We start from the raw sequence: 15,441 nt of genomic DNA, 5'->3' as shown, positions 1-15,441 counted from the left end.
AAGCACATTAATAGTTCAATTTTCACTTCTCAAATATTTTAATCAATTAGTGAAGGCAACTACTTATGCTACGAAATCAGGCACAAAAATTCACTTTTTCCCGAATAACCATTTATTTCGACTGATTCAAACTTATGGCCCTTAATGTATATAAGTTGAATCAATGCAAAAACTATTTTAGCATTCTTTTTATTTTTTGGCTTTCATTCTTTATAATTTGTGAATTTTTCTTGAATTAAAGGTATGTATTAAGAAAAATCTAAATTTTTGTTATCGACTGTTATTTTCAACTGTGGGAGAAAGGAAATTCAGAAATTGCTTATTGTCACTTTTTGACAAATAAAAGAAAAAAAAGAAAAAAAAGAAAGGAATATTAATTTCCTTTTAATAAAACTTTTAATATATTATTCTATTTATTCATTTTCGAAAAATTTACAATTATTTTAATTGTTAAAAAGTGTTTCTTAATGGAAGATACCTTCCCGGACTGGTCAATGGTCAAAAATCAATGGTCCTAAGTAAAGACCACCCTTAATATATATTTTTAGATTCCTTGCAAAATTTAAAATAAAAAAGCTTCCACATTGAGGTCGCAAATTATTACTTAGCCAGAGAAAAACAAAAATGAAATTGAAATATGATGGCTAAACAACAAGACAAATTTTATTGCGGGAAGAAATAAAGAAGAGCGAATATTGAAAGTCGACTATTTGAAACATCTTTAAGTTTCAACCGCCAATTAAAGCAGTTTTAATATTTATTCCATTTGCATTCTTGTACTGTAGATTTCAATACTGTTTTAATCTTTTCGTCGCTTAAATATTACTTAAATTATCCCAATATATAATTTTTTTGTTCACGAAAAATTTTAAAAAGCATAATATTAATTGTAAAAATTTATATTAAAGGTGGTCTCTATGGAACACCCTGTATAAAATAAATCGATCCAATAGTTTCTTAAACTAAAATAGATATCAACTTCTGGGAAAGTTGCTCGTTCTGTCCTGAGTGTATAAATTTTTATCCCCAAAGAGTTTTGCTTAAACTGATTTGTACTAAATACAGAATCAATTTTTATACCAAGGAGTTTAAAATCATTTAAAAATATAAAAAATTCTCAGCATTTAATTCATTATTTTACCATTCTTTAATTCATCATTCCACTTGAATTGTTAAAATCAAATCTGATCCAGTTTCGCTTCATTGATTGGCCCGAATCTATTAATCCAATTTTGATTTTGTTTATATGATATTATACTTAATAATTTTTTTCACTACAATGTAAATTAATTTCAGATAATGTTTCAAATTTTTTATTACCTCAAAATGTTCACTTCTCTACTTTTGCTTTAAAAAAATTTTCAGAGAGAAAGGAAAGGCATCGTAATAAAATTGCGACATTTTATCACACATTATAAAGCCATGTTTTTTGGTTAATTTCATCAAAATTATTACAAAAGCGCTTCAGTAGAAATTACCGAGCTTTTTGGTATTCCCATAGATCCAGGTACTCAGTAAATTTTATAATATTCTGGTAGTTTTAACTGAACTTTCTTATCAGTGTACTAAAACTGTTTTATGTTTCCCTTATCTCATACTTTTAACGCTAACGAGAAAATTCACAAGCAAAACTTTAAGCTCGATTATATTTAGGAAATGAACATTTTGGAACGATTAACAATTTAGATGATTACATGCTTAGAAAATTATCCAGGGTGAATAAAATTATCTTTACTTCGCTGGTGCACAATAACACAGAAATTAAACACCGATGTAGCTAATTCGTATTGCTTGCTGACATCTCAACCACAAATTAATTTCTTAGCACATTTTCAGTTAGTCAAGTCACCGACGATCAAGTCATCTTTCTTGTTCAAATTTAGTTTTTGTCTTCCCTTAACTACGACAAAAAAGAACGTAATTTCGTATCCCAACTTTTAACAACAATATTATATGTTAACAGCAAATATAATTTACATAAGAGTAGTTTAGATATTGAAACTTCAAAAAACTGACTCAAAACCAAACTACGAAAACGACTCTGCACTGCGGAGAAAAGAATGGTAAAAACTAACAGAATATGGTAGAATCATCCATGTTCCTGACTCTCGGGCAACACCAAAAAATTCAGTAAATTTTACTGAAGCGCTTTCGTAATGTTTTTTAAATGTTAACAATAAAATACGGTTTTATAATACATCGTAAAATTTGGAAAATATGTTGAAATTTGATAATTTTATCATGATACCTTAAAGTATGGCATTAAAACCATTTATACTCTTCAGTTTCGACTCTTCAGTTTTGTATTTTTTTATAAATGTTTGGTAATAAAAACTATGATTTTAAGACAAAATTTTCGGTAAACCACAACGAAAAAATTACCAAATGAATTGTTTAGATACCATATATCTGAATTTTATTTAACTGAATGATGATTCTTTTTAGTATAATTGTCATTACAATATAGTATGGTAATTTTACTGTAATTTATTTCTCGTGTGGAGCTAATTCTTAGATAATCTGGTAAAACAATAAAAAATTATGGTAAAAATTTTATAATAGATTGATTACAAACTACGTATTTCGCATTTTTTGTTATTTAAATGATTTTATTTATAACTTAACAATACTGGGTGGTTTACAAATTACTTATTGTTCATTTTCTTATTATTTAAGTGAGGTTCCGATTTTATTATAAACTAACAATACCAACTGTTTTTTTAACTATTTAACTCTCGCTCTTATTTTATGTTTTTTTTCTGAATTTTCACCATTTTTAAAAATACACCCACAAATTACAGTTTCTCTTTATTTTAAAACTTATAATATCTGAGTAGTTTAAAAACATTTAAATGTAAAGTGAAATAATCATTTTTAAAAAAACTTATATCATTTTAAATATAAATAAAATATATGAGTTTTTGGTTAACTGCAGAAAATTATGAATAGGATGATAATAATATGAATAGGATTATAAAATTATAAATAGGATGATGATAATATGAATAGGATTATAAAATTATGAATAGGATGATAATAATATAAATATGATGATAAAATTATGAATAGGATGATGGAAGCAAATGAATAAATTAGTTATTAAAAAATAAATAATGTAGAAAAAAAATGTGATAAATAAAATGATTAAGTGAAAAAAAAACTTTGAATCAAAACAATTTAAAATAATATATATTGCTATTCAGAGGGGTTTGAAAAAAATTATTTCTTACGAAAAGATGAACATTTATGAATCTCATGGGTGTAATAGAGTTATTTCATATTTTTATTTGAAGACGATGAGGGGAAATATCTAATTACATAGCAGCCGAAAAAAATATTTAAAAAAAATTTTTTTTTCAAATACTTTTAATTCAGTGGAAAAATTTATTAAATTTAGTGTTCAGTTTCAAAAACTATATTCAATAATATTGAAAACAAAGTTACGGTCACCAGCGATAGCCTTAAAATAAATAAACAAGTTTCTCATTAAGAACTTCGCATTTGAACAAATTTTAATGGCATGATAGACCAGTGAACAGAGAGCAGTAAGTTTTATTTGGATGAAGGAAATGAGAGTTTATAAAAGGAAACTAAATGAAACGGTTTAAAACGATACGACAACGGAACGCTCATCAGCAGTATTCTATAAATGGATTCGATAATATTTAAAGGAAACCCAACAATAGCCTTAGGGTAAACAAGTTCCTCATTAAAAATTGCATTATTTGGAAAGAGAACCCTAGCAAAGTTAAACAGGATTTTCTGCTCCAAAGTGAATTGTATGTAAAGTTGAAGTCTTTCCAAGATGGAGTTCAATATCATCTATAGAATTCATAAAATTGGGAAAATTTTCAATGTCAGCATTATACAGTTGAGCAAAAAAACATAAGCGGACCACCCTGAATAACTTTACCTCTAATGATCTGATCTTTGCATTCTAGGACTCAATCTTAATCGTTCGAGAGTGTAACCTCAAATATGGTAAAAATTAGTACAGATGACATTTTAAGTTACATAATCAAACACAGAAACGTACTTTCTCTGAATAAGGATGCCATTTTTTTCAACGGATTTGGTTTTCCGACCTCTGAAATATAGGAGTGGCCGCAATCTGGGAAATATGGTCCCCATAGTTTGGTCAGGAGAGTGGTCCAAAATTTGAATCCTTTAATGCTAATTCGATTTTTTACTTATTTGCCATATTAATGTTTAAGAAATTTTTAAGTGAATAGAAAACATTTTGCACTCAATTAGAAAATGCATTTATCCAAAGTTAATTCCATGCAAAAAAAAAACTTTTTAAATCATTTATTATTTTTTATCATTTCATTTAATGACAGTCGAAAATTTTTTTACAATTTTTTACATCATTTTAAATAATGCAATTTAAAAATTATTAAATACAAAATTTGAGCAAAATTGGTTGAATAGTTCCTGAGAAATCGAATTTTAAATATATGACTTTTTTAAAGTCTGGTTTCTTCCGATTTTGCTCAAATTTTGCATTTTGCCATGCAAAATTGCATTCATTAAAATGATGTAAAATATTGCATATCAAACAACTCAGTTTTTTTGACATATATCGAATGAAAGATTGAAAAAACATATTTAATAAAACTTGCTTTTTTCATGGAATCATCTTAGGATATAATTTTTATAATTGCGTACAATTTTTTTTAAATTAGCTTAAAAAGCTTTTCAGACATAGCGGAATACACAAAAAGTAAAATTAACATGAAGGGGTCCAAACGTAAAACAGCTTTTCTGATCAAACTATTAGGACCATATCACCCGGATTGCGACCACCCCGTATATTTTGGAAGTCAGAAACCCAAATCTTTCGAAAAAAGGTGCGTTCCTTCAAAGAAAGTACATTTTTGTGTCTGATTTTGTAAGTTGAAATATCGTCCGTACTGATTAATTCAATTCATTTTCATATAAGGATTTTATTTTTTAAAAAAACTGTTAAATACTTCGAATAACTAATTCGATTTTAAAAGTGTCAAATTTTTTATATTATAAATATTATGACCAAATGCTCAATTTGAATGCGTAAAATGTAATTTCTGTTCTCTTTCTCTAACCATACAATCAAATATTAATCAAAAAATTTTATACCAAATATCAAGCTTTCTTATGCATGTATTATGCATATTTATATACATTAATAAACATAACAAGAAAGACACATGGGATAGAAAGATAAATGGCACCCATGTCGAAGTAGGATTTGAACCCGGGATCTTCTTGACCACCATACAAACTGGTTGACTTATATCGTCACTTTATTTCCGATCGTCTACTCTTCATTCTAGTTTAATCATTCTAGTAAACAATCTCCCACAATGCACTACGATAAGGTTTCAAGTTGAGTAAATATTATTGTCATATGTTTGAGAGCTCGCGTTTCATCACAAATCACGTGATTTTGGGGATGAAATGATTCTCAAAATTAACGAAATACAGCACAAGGATTCCTAAATGAGGGAAAAATCAAAGGTGAGAATTTCATTTCTAAAATCGTAAATCAAAAAATAAGTAAATACTTCTGTGCTACAATTATAAAGGATCAACAGTTGGCTGTTTTGAAATTGCTTGATTTTATTTTCAAAAAATGTATCTAGTAAATAAAAAAAATGTACTAGAAGGAACAGTAGTAAAGTTTTTCATTGATTAAATTAAAAGTTAATTACTTCATTAAATATATTTAAAAAGTGTGTAAAAGTCTGTTTCTTGATAGTCAATAGAGTGTAGATTAATTTTATTAATCTACGCTTTAAAATTAATAGAAAAAAGTAGTTTATAATTTAAATAAAATATTGTAAGCAGATGACAAACACGATAAGATTCAAAAAATGCAAACTTGCGAGTTTTGGTATGTTGAAGAAAAAAAAATATCTTTTTTTTCAGAAAAATTATTAAATCCTCACCCAGTGTCCTTAAAGATAGTAAAGAAGATTTCGGTGCGGTTCGGCAAACCTGTATTTCCGATTTACAAATTTCTATTTCAAGTATTGATTCGAGACTTCGACGAAAAACACCAACATAATTTTTTAAACGTTTTTGTGGTTTTGAAAATTGAATAAGAGTAGTTAATTCAATAAATATGGTTAATCATTATGAACTTTTAAATTATAGCGAGCCAATAACATTCGTTATATTGATGACATTCAGGAAGAATGTTACTTAAAGTAAATATAATTTAAAATATGTAGCAATATAGTAATGACTACTACTTCAAAGCTCACCACTGCACAGTAGTTAGTTATGCCCAAGTATAATATACTTAGTCTATGCTGTAGTTTCGATATCAATGAAATAGATAACATCACTACCTGTAAATTCTCTATAAGTAAAGACCGATAGGACGTAGTATTGTCTCGTAATTGTTTCTAATATAAGTAGATATAATAGATATAATTTTGAAATGCTGTTATGCTGCAAAAATGCGAGTAAAATATTTTGTACGCTTGCAATACATTTTAAATTTTCTAATAGGAGATTACTTTACCAAAAGAAGAAACAATTTATCAATAAGTTAAATGCACCCCTTTATAAGAAAATGAAATGTTCGTTAAATAATTTTGAATTATTGAATTTCAAATTCCATTAATCTAAATATAAACTCTAGTACATAAAGTTTCCAGTTCGTTTAGTCTTTTAATTGAAAAATGGCTCCAGTATTATTTATAACGAATTGAAAATAAACTAAGAAAAACATTTCTTAACAAATAGAAAAAGTCCATTTTCCACTAAATTTCTTAACAAATAGAAATAGTCCATTTAAGTGTCATATGGAGTTATATTCAATATTGTTTTTGTCATTATATACACTGCTCTTAAGATACTCTTTTGTCTAGATTGTCAAAACCATTTTTTGTTAGTTAAAGGGCTTAACATCAAGGTCAATTTATCTTTGGCAATGACATGTTTAAAAATAAACTATGTGGGTAGATCTCACAGTTTTTATTTATTTCTTGTAACTGGTTGTTTTTTAAAAACATAATATATTAAATACTAAGATTTATTGTATAGCTGTATTTAGGAAAACTTAAACTACACGGATATAGCATTTTAATAATTTAAACAATGCTTTACAATCCTTTTTCTTTCCTTGAAATGTTCAGAAATTTATTGCGTACTTGTAAACTCATTTAAAATCTCAAAACGTTGCAAATAGGTATTTGCGTTTTAAAATTAAACTGACTTTTGTATATATAAACGAAATATTGTCACTGGGTATACTATACACTAGATGGTTCGACAAATTTCGGAACAGTTATGCTCCGAACTGATATTTTTGTTAGGTACAGAATAATTAAAAAAATATTTTCCTTGACATTTTTGTCTGTCGTTAACATGACACTGAAAAAAAAGTTAGGTCAAAACTACAATAATATGGTAAAATTTAAAGCGTTTCTAAATCTATGGAAACACCAAAAAGCTTGGTAATTTTTACCGAAGCGCTTTGATAATGGTTCTGGTAAAATTAGCAATAGAATATAGTTTTATAATAAGCCATAAAATTTGTCAAATTGGGCAATATTTGGTAATTATATCATGATATCTTAGAGCATAGCTTAAAAACCATTTATTCGGTTAAACTTACAATAAAATTTTGTATATTTTAATAAATGTGCAGTAACAAGGACTGTAATTTTGAAAGACAAATTTTCTGTAATTCTTTACCTTATGAATGGAAAAACTATTAAATGAATTATTTAAATAGCTTAGATTTTAGTTTTATTAACCAGAATTATGGTTATCTTTACCAGATATGACGATACAATACGGTAATTTTAAAAAAAAAAATTTCTCCGCGTATATTTCTGATTTTAACTGTACCAAAAGATTCCTTTTTATTCTTAAAGAGATTTTTTCACTGATATGTCTTCCACGTGCCTTGTCCCATATATTTGCTGTGTTCCGCAGAAATTACATTAAAAACTATAGATGATTTTTTTCCCCAATTTTTCTTTTATAGGAATATATACGTGATATATGACTTTTATGAATGCATATTAAATCATAATCAAATCGTAATAAAATGAAATCATAATTTCATCTCAAGTATGGAATATTATTCTGTCCCATGAAATTTCTATCATTCACATTACTGAAGAGTGTAAATACGTTCTTTTAAAAAGATTTAAAGTTTTAAAAGTGACAGCACTACTAGTACACATGTTTAGTAACTTATTGTTTTGAATGAAGTTCTATTTTGTTGTTTTGGAAAATTTCGTGGTTACCTTTGTTAGATTTGCTTCATTTTCAAGGTATTTAACCCTTGTCATTAACATGACTTAAACAAAAGAAGTTGAAATATATATATAATTTAATTTTAACTACGTATAGCAATAACTCTTGCAAATCCAAGTTTTTGATAGAAACAAGCTTATGTATCTTGTTGCTTCTTAATATTGCTTCTAGATTCTAGATATTGCTTCGAAAGAACACAAAAAAATTCTGATTTTTCATCCACCTGCCCTTTATCTCCTGTCTACATGTCTCAATAAAAGATATGTTGATGATGTGTTGTATCTTATGACACTTGGACAAGCCAAGCATGCCAGTTATTGGCCTTTTCGAATTTAGTCAGGAAGGTGCGTCTATCGTTTGACAAGAGAACACCGCAAGGGTGAAAGTACGTCTTAGCTGTTCGTGGGGTCACTTCCGCAATTTTAACGTGAATCTGAAGAGGAAGAAATTTTTTTCCAGTTCTCTGTAGCCATGTTACTGCTCAGCAACCGACCATGAACTTTCGCTTCCACAGATTTTACGAACGCGTATATCAAGTGTACTTGGTGGTCTTAGTGGAGTCGAAGATTATATTCCTGCCTCTCCGAACCGGAGTGTGATTCTCTAACCACTAGCACTGCCAATGTTGATGATTCATGGGACATATGAATATAAATTAGAACAGGGTTACGCCGGCCAGGTGGCGAGCGGTTAGCGTGCCTGATTGCGAAGCCATAGGCTGCGGGTTCGAATCCCGCTCTGGGCATGGATGTTTCTCTCTCTCTTTGTGCTGTCCTCTGTTGTGTGTGTGTATGATGTGTGAATGTGGCCCACCCTATAAACGGGTTTGTGGCAGTGTGGCGTGGGCAATGTTGCTCGCCTCCGTGACTTTGGTTCACAGGTGCCCACTGGGTAACGCGAAATGAGCAACAATTCTGGCATAGTCTAGGCAAGGATTCAAAAACATTCAGTGCCTGCCATTGGAAGAAAAAAAGAACAGGGTAATTTTTATCAAATATACCCAGACTTGAAGTTTGATATAGAAAGAATGCTATAAATGTTATTTCCACCTTGAAAGTAACATGTTCTCGATTGTCATTAAGATGCACTTTTGCCCTTCAAATGCATATTTAAAAATACAATACGAAAATGTAATAAAATGCTAACTTTTAAGCTCTTCTGATAATATATAATTAACTAATTAACGTTTAAAATGTTTTAGTGATCGTTTTCAATTTTTTAACAGTTATTTCTTTTTAGAAAATTTTATGTTTTAAACAAATTCTCAAAAATCTATATGATAATGAGTTACATAGGATAATTAAATAAAATAACTAAAAAAAAGAAATAACTTCACAAAGAATGCAATATAATAAAGAAAATGACGTATGAAATCACAAATATTGTAGTTAAGGTTGTTTTTTCAGAGAGTATGTCATTCAAGAAGAGTAAAACATGATTTATGAAATATTTTATATCTTATCATGTTTGCCATCTGCTTACATTATTTTTATTTAAATTTTAAACAATTTTTTTTCATTAATTTAAAAGCGTGTATAATCTATGCCTAACCTCCTTGATTTCAATTTAATTCAACTTGAATAGAAAAACAACAACGCATAATCATACTTAATACTGCGCTACAATCTAATGCTAAATTCCTCAAAATAGTTGTATAAAAACGTAAATTTTCTCGAAGGTCAAATGCACCATGTTCCTCATATTTTTAAAAAATTATTATATACTTTTTCATATTAATCAGGTCAATATATATTGCCTTTGTACCTGAAAAATAATTAACTAACTATCTCAAAGTTATAATACATATACATTTTGCTACTTTTAATTCCCAAAAATCCCCATCAATTCATATTAAAATACTAATTAATTTTCAGAAATGTTTCCAGCGTTCAACGCTCTCTTTATCAGGGTGAATGTCCTAATAAGGAGCTGGTTTTACGATCAAAACATTTCATTTAAACTGGATTTTTAATAAACAAAATGACAAACATTATTGCTAACTAAATTAGTTTGTTTCAATTTTAGACTTTAAGGATTATTGAAAAACAATGAAAAGCTCGAGAAAAAATAAAGTAATCATGTTTCAAATATTTACTGAAAACAGCCTGCAAGAGTTAGGATTAAGCTTTTATCGTCAATATTTTTTTAAATATTTCTTTCTCCTATTTGTTATTGTATTAAAGTTAAAAGAAATTTGTAAAAAAATAAGCAAATAAATAAAAAAATTACAGGGTTACTTAGGCCACCTATTAATTTTATACCCAGAGAAATTCTGGTAAAATTACCATACTGTTTAGTATTGACATTTCTGGTAAAGAAAAAAAAACATATTTCTGGTTAATAAAACAAAAGTATACGTTTTTTAAACCATTCATTTAGTAATTTTTTAGTTCATGTGGCAGTGGTTGCCAGAAATACTGGTTTTTGAAATTATAGTTCTTATTAACACACACAAAATACACAAAATGTAAAATATACAAAACCGAAAAGTAAACTTAACCAAATGTTTTTTTACGTCGTACTTTAAGATATCATATTAAGTTTACCAAATTTTACCACATTTACCAAATTTTATCACTTATTTAAAAAAAAAACATATTATTTTTCTAATTTTACAAAAATCTTTAACACAGCACGATAAAAAAAATATTGATCATTTTGGTGCTCCCATACAGCCAAAAGCATAGTAAATTTTACCATATTCTGATCGTTTTGATCATACTTTACCATTCTCATTGTATCTCAATAATAATATCTCAAGTCAATATAATTAATGAATCATCATAATCTGTGAAATCAATCGTAAATTACTTAGGAAATTAGTTAAATGTAAAAATTGGGTCTAAGGTTGCACTACGTTTTTATGCATGAATGTTTTCTAAAAGATGTATTTTAAAGAACGAAATATTACATAAAGACTTAAGTTGTTCCGTAATATGAGGTTATTTACCAAGAGTAAGAAATCGATATTTGACTTTTGTTAACTGGTAATGGAATGACAAATGTTTAAAAAAAAATTTGAAAAAATACACATATACTGCTCAAAATATTTCTTAGTAAAAATAAAAAGTAAAAAGTATTTTTATTTCAAGAACTTTAGATGTTAAAAAATAGTAAAATCTAAACTCACCGAGATGTTGCCTTTCTGATTTACGTTGTTTTAATAATTGAAAACTTTTTCGACTATTAAAAGTTTAGAATAAATGAGAAATATTTTAAAGATTCTTATTTATTTTATGAAAAATAATTCTGCATGCTAACAAAATCCATCCTATACTTTGCAGCAATAAATACAAAATATTCAAAAAAAACTTTTCTTGAGCTAATTTAAAAATAAAGTGTTTAAAAAGTAAATTTCTTTTTTACCTAAAAATCTGGATATTCTGTTGCCCTATTTAGAAAAAAATTACAAGTCAAATGCAAAGAGCGTGAAACCTTTTTTAAAGAATGACAAACGTAAATACATACTAAAAAACGATATTTCTTAAGAATATAAATTTTGATGGGCAAATTGGAAATATCAGAACGAATTTGATTGCCAGGTGAAACTTGGAAGCGGCATAAACTTGTCAACTCCTCTCTATTTCCAACGACAATCAAACAAGTTCTGTGATTTCTTGTCCTGTGTTTTCTAATAAAGATTCATTAGACCAAGTAGAGATTTTTATAGGGATTCTTTACATTTCTGTGACCCATAGCGTGTGCACGTTTTTTTTTTGTTTCATTTTTGACGATTATTCTTGAAAAGTGTGATTATGTAAGAGTAAACTTATGCAATATACATATACAATATACATATACAACATACATATACATATACAATATATATATATATATATATATATATATATATATATATATATATATATATATATATATATATATATATATATATATATATATATATATATATATATATATATATATATATATATTATAAATATACAATATACATATACAATTCTTTAATAATATTCTATTACTTAATAATACGTAATAATCAATTTTTAAAACTTTTATAAACATCTTTCAATCCAAAATTACACATTTTAATCTTTAATATTCAACATTTTTCGAAAGCGTTTGCAGTTAAGCAAAAAAAAAATGCAAACGAAACTTTAAAATATCAACAAAAAAAAGTTTCATGTTTTTGAAAAATAAATAACGAAGTTATTTTAGTAAATTAAAACCTTTCTTTATCATGTAGTCTTAAATTTGAAAAGAAAATTGTATTCCAAAAACATCATTTACTTTGTATTCTTACGTTTATTCAGTTAGATCTTAACAACATACTTTCTTTTATTGAAATAGATTTAGTTCTGTTTCATTTTTTAGTTTTTATATTTCGAACTGTTACTTGCTCATTATCATGTATCTCGAAATGCTGTTTAATAACTTAAAAGATAGTCTAAAAAAGCACACATTAAGCAAGCGAATTAATTTATAAAATGAATTTTTAAATAAGAATAATAAAAATAAATATAAAATTCTTTTTTTTATTATTTGGATAAAATGAATATTTTTAAAAATATATTGAGTGATGTGCTTTCTCCCTTAAATAATGCCGATCGTCCCTCTGAAAGATAAAAGAAAAATTGCAAAAGCAATTACCTACTGTTGCTTACTCACTCTAATAAATGAAGTCAAGCTAACTCTTTTGACTTTCTTTCAAATGTTTAATTAGGCTTTAATCCTTAGAAATATCAGATAGAAGACAGAAACGAAGCTGAAATCAATGAAATGAAAATAAAAATAGATCTCTTAAAATGTGAAACGTAAAGTTCATTTATCTGAAACTTCCGTGGAAGAGAAAGTGAAAATAAATACGCCTAAACAAACAATAAAAAAATGATTTACAACTTGAAAAGTTTGCTTCAAATAAATTGCTACTTTTCTATTGCAAGAGGGGGAAAGTACAGTAAGAAAGTTTAAATATTCCAAGATAATTTCTTTCTTTCTGCCTTTTCATTTTGTTTTGATATTCAAAGTATTATTTAATTCAACAATATAAATTATAAATGTCAATAGGCTGTCAGTACCAGCACTCTGAGTACTGGTACTTTTTACCATAATTTGATCCTGAATTTTTTACAGAGTATTTCACTTTTATTTTTAAATTTAATGATTAAAATATACTTTTTACTGAACCAAATAAAACGCATAGTCATAATAGAAGTGTCTACCCTGAAATCGATAAAAGAGAACTCATGCTCGATAAGTATCACAGGAAGTTATAACACCGCGTCTTTTTTTGTTGAGGAATGTATGTATTTTAATGAAAACTGCATTTTCTAGTCCAGCCTTGCACGTCTTAGTTATCTCAAATTACAAAAATGTGTAACATTTTTATAATAAATAAACATTATAGAAACAATACATTTTACAGCATTTTAAGAAAACTATTTACGTATCTTCACAGCTTCGAAAGTGTAAAACTTTAAAACAAATTGCTTTTCACCAGAGTAATTATGTCTAAATACGCTACAACGTTTGCTTTGTTAGCCGATGTATATTTTCAAGAATAAAATGATAATTCGATATAATCTTGAAATTTCAAAGAGGATAATATTTTTTTCTCTGAAGTAACTAAGTTATTCCCTCGGGAATTTAATATTTCTTTTTTAAGAGATTCAAATTTCTATTTAAATGCATCAGTCCGCCAACAAAAAGTTTTTTTTTCCTAAATAGCTATACTTTCTCATGCAAAATACATACTTATGTAACTTCAAACGCATTTTGACGAGCTTTCAGTATATTCAAATAAAGAATTTGAATATCCTTGCAACGCAATATTTTATGAGAGTTATTTTGATATTATGAAAGAATTTTGAACAATTTTTAAAGCCAGGGAGCATTTCCTCTTCTTTTAAGGAATAAAAATGTTAAAGAACTTCATACACACAATTTTAATATCAAACGAATTTTCACAAAACTTTTTTTTCACAGGACTACAGACTTAATTTAAAATGCATGATGAGTTTAAATAGTGAATATACATTTTAAAATTCTTTCTATGTTATACTTTCTCCACTTTATACTTTCATATTATTCAAGTTTAATTTTCAAATTGCGCAGAATATAAATTCTATTTCATATACAATATCTCAAATAAGGAATATTTTTTGAAATGATTTTCCCGAAGTTGGATTGAAATTATAATTTTAACTTCAGCGAATTAGTCGTATTTAATCTAAAATACCATAAAACTTAAACTAAACCAAATCTTTCTGTTTTGTTGCAGGAAATTTATCTCATGAGCAGAAGATCGTGCAATTGATAATGAATTGTTAGTTTAAATAGTTAATAAAACGTTATAATTTATCAAATAATAATTTAACTCCCAGTATAAATTTTAACAGCAACTCTTGAAAAATTCTTTTTTTTTAATTTGAATGAAAGTTCAAAATTATTTTATTTTTTTCATAATTTTCACTAAATCTTATTTAATCTTCTTCCAAACAATAATTGGAGATTCGAAATATTGATCAGGAATTTGAAGAGAAATAAATGTATTACTCGACGCGTCCTACTTAAGAAACTGAAAATTTATTCTTGCCAAGTATTAAAATTAATGGAAAGCTTCGACAACAAACGGCACTGCTAGTATATTTAGTTTGGTCATTAGCGTCGCACTTGTGATGCGCTATGGATGACGGTCTGTGTTATGAAAAATGAAAAAAATCCTTAATGATGATCCAAAGACAATACTGACACATACACTCGCTACACTACATCTATTTAGATTTAAGGAACATTTAAATCAAATTTGAAATAGGAAAACTAAAATAATATCTTTTGTAATGCAGTCATAATTTAAATATTTGCCCGAGTATTAATTAATTTTGTCATCACGAAGTTGCTACAATTGGGGGTCGTTTCGAAAGTAACACCATTTTTTGACAACCAATGTCAAACAACTGAGTAACCAACATTTTTTTCTTGTTTAATTCATTAGTTATTTTCCTTATTTCATTCATTTCAATTTTTCATTTTTCATTATTTATTTTTAATAATTGAAATCTTTGAACTTCGTCCGTTTACAGTAAAATGTGTAAGATATTTACTTCTAAAAACTCTCCAAATATTTTTAACATTTATGCACTGCTATGAATATTGGAGAATGTTCAATTACAATAGCCTGTAAGTTTTCACAACCTTAATAAAGTACTAAATTGAACATTT

General features: G+C 27.0%; 1 protein-coding gene across 3 annotated transcripts in view; it reads left to right on the top strand.

The window, feature by feature from the left end:
* Positions 1 to 15,441, top strand: part of LOC107440330 (uncharacterized) — a 33,991-nt gene that overhangs the window by 1,188 nt on the left and 17,362 nt on the right. Inside the window, exon 1 of one of the 3 annotated variants that reach the window (XM_087154835.1) lies at positions 5,356 to 5,499. The exons of the other annotated variants lie outside the window; for them this stretch is intronic. Coding sequence (XP_087010961.1) covers positions 5,482 to 5,499 — 18 coding nt within the window. The 5' untranslated portion in view covers positions 5,356 to 5,481. Of the gene's footprint in view, positions 1 to 5,355; positions 5,500 to 15,441 lie in introns of those variants that run through there. 3 annotated transcript variants of the gene reach the window in all.

Source organism: Parasteatoda tepidariorum, chromosome 11, assembly GCF_982258835.1.
Source record: "Parasteatoda tepidariorum strain Cologne lab strain chromosome 11, Ptep-v5.0, whole genome shotgun sequence".
Classification (NCBI taxonomy): domain Eukaryota; kingdom Metazoa; phylum Arthropoda; class Arachnida; order Araneae; family Theridiidae; genus Parasteatoda; species Parasteatoda tepidariorum.
This window is presented reverse-complemented; position numbering and strand designations above follow the sequence as displayed.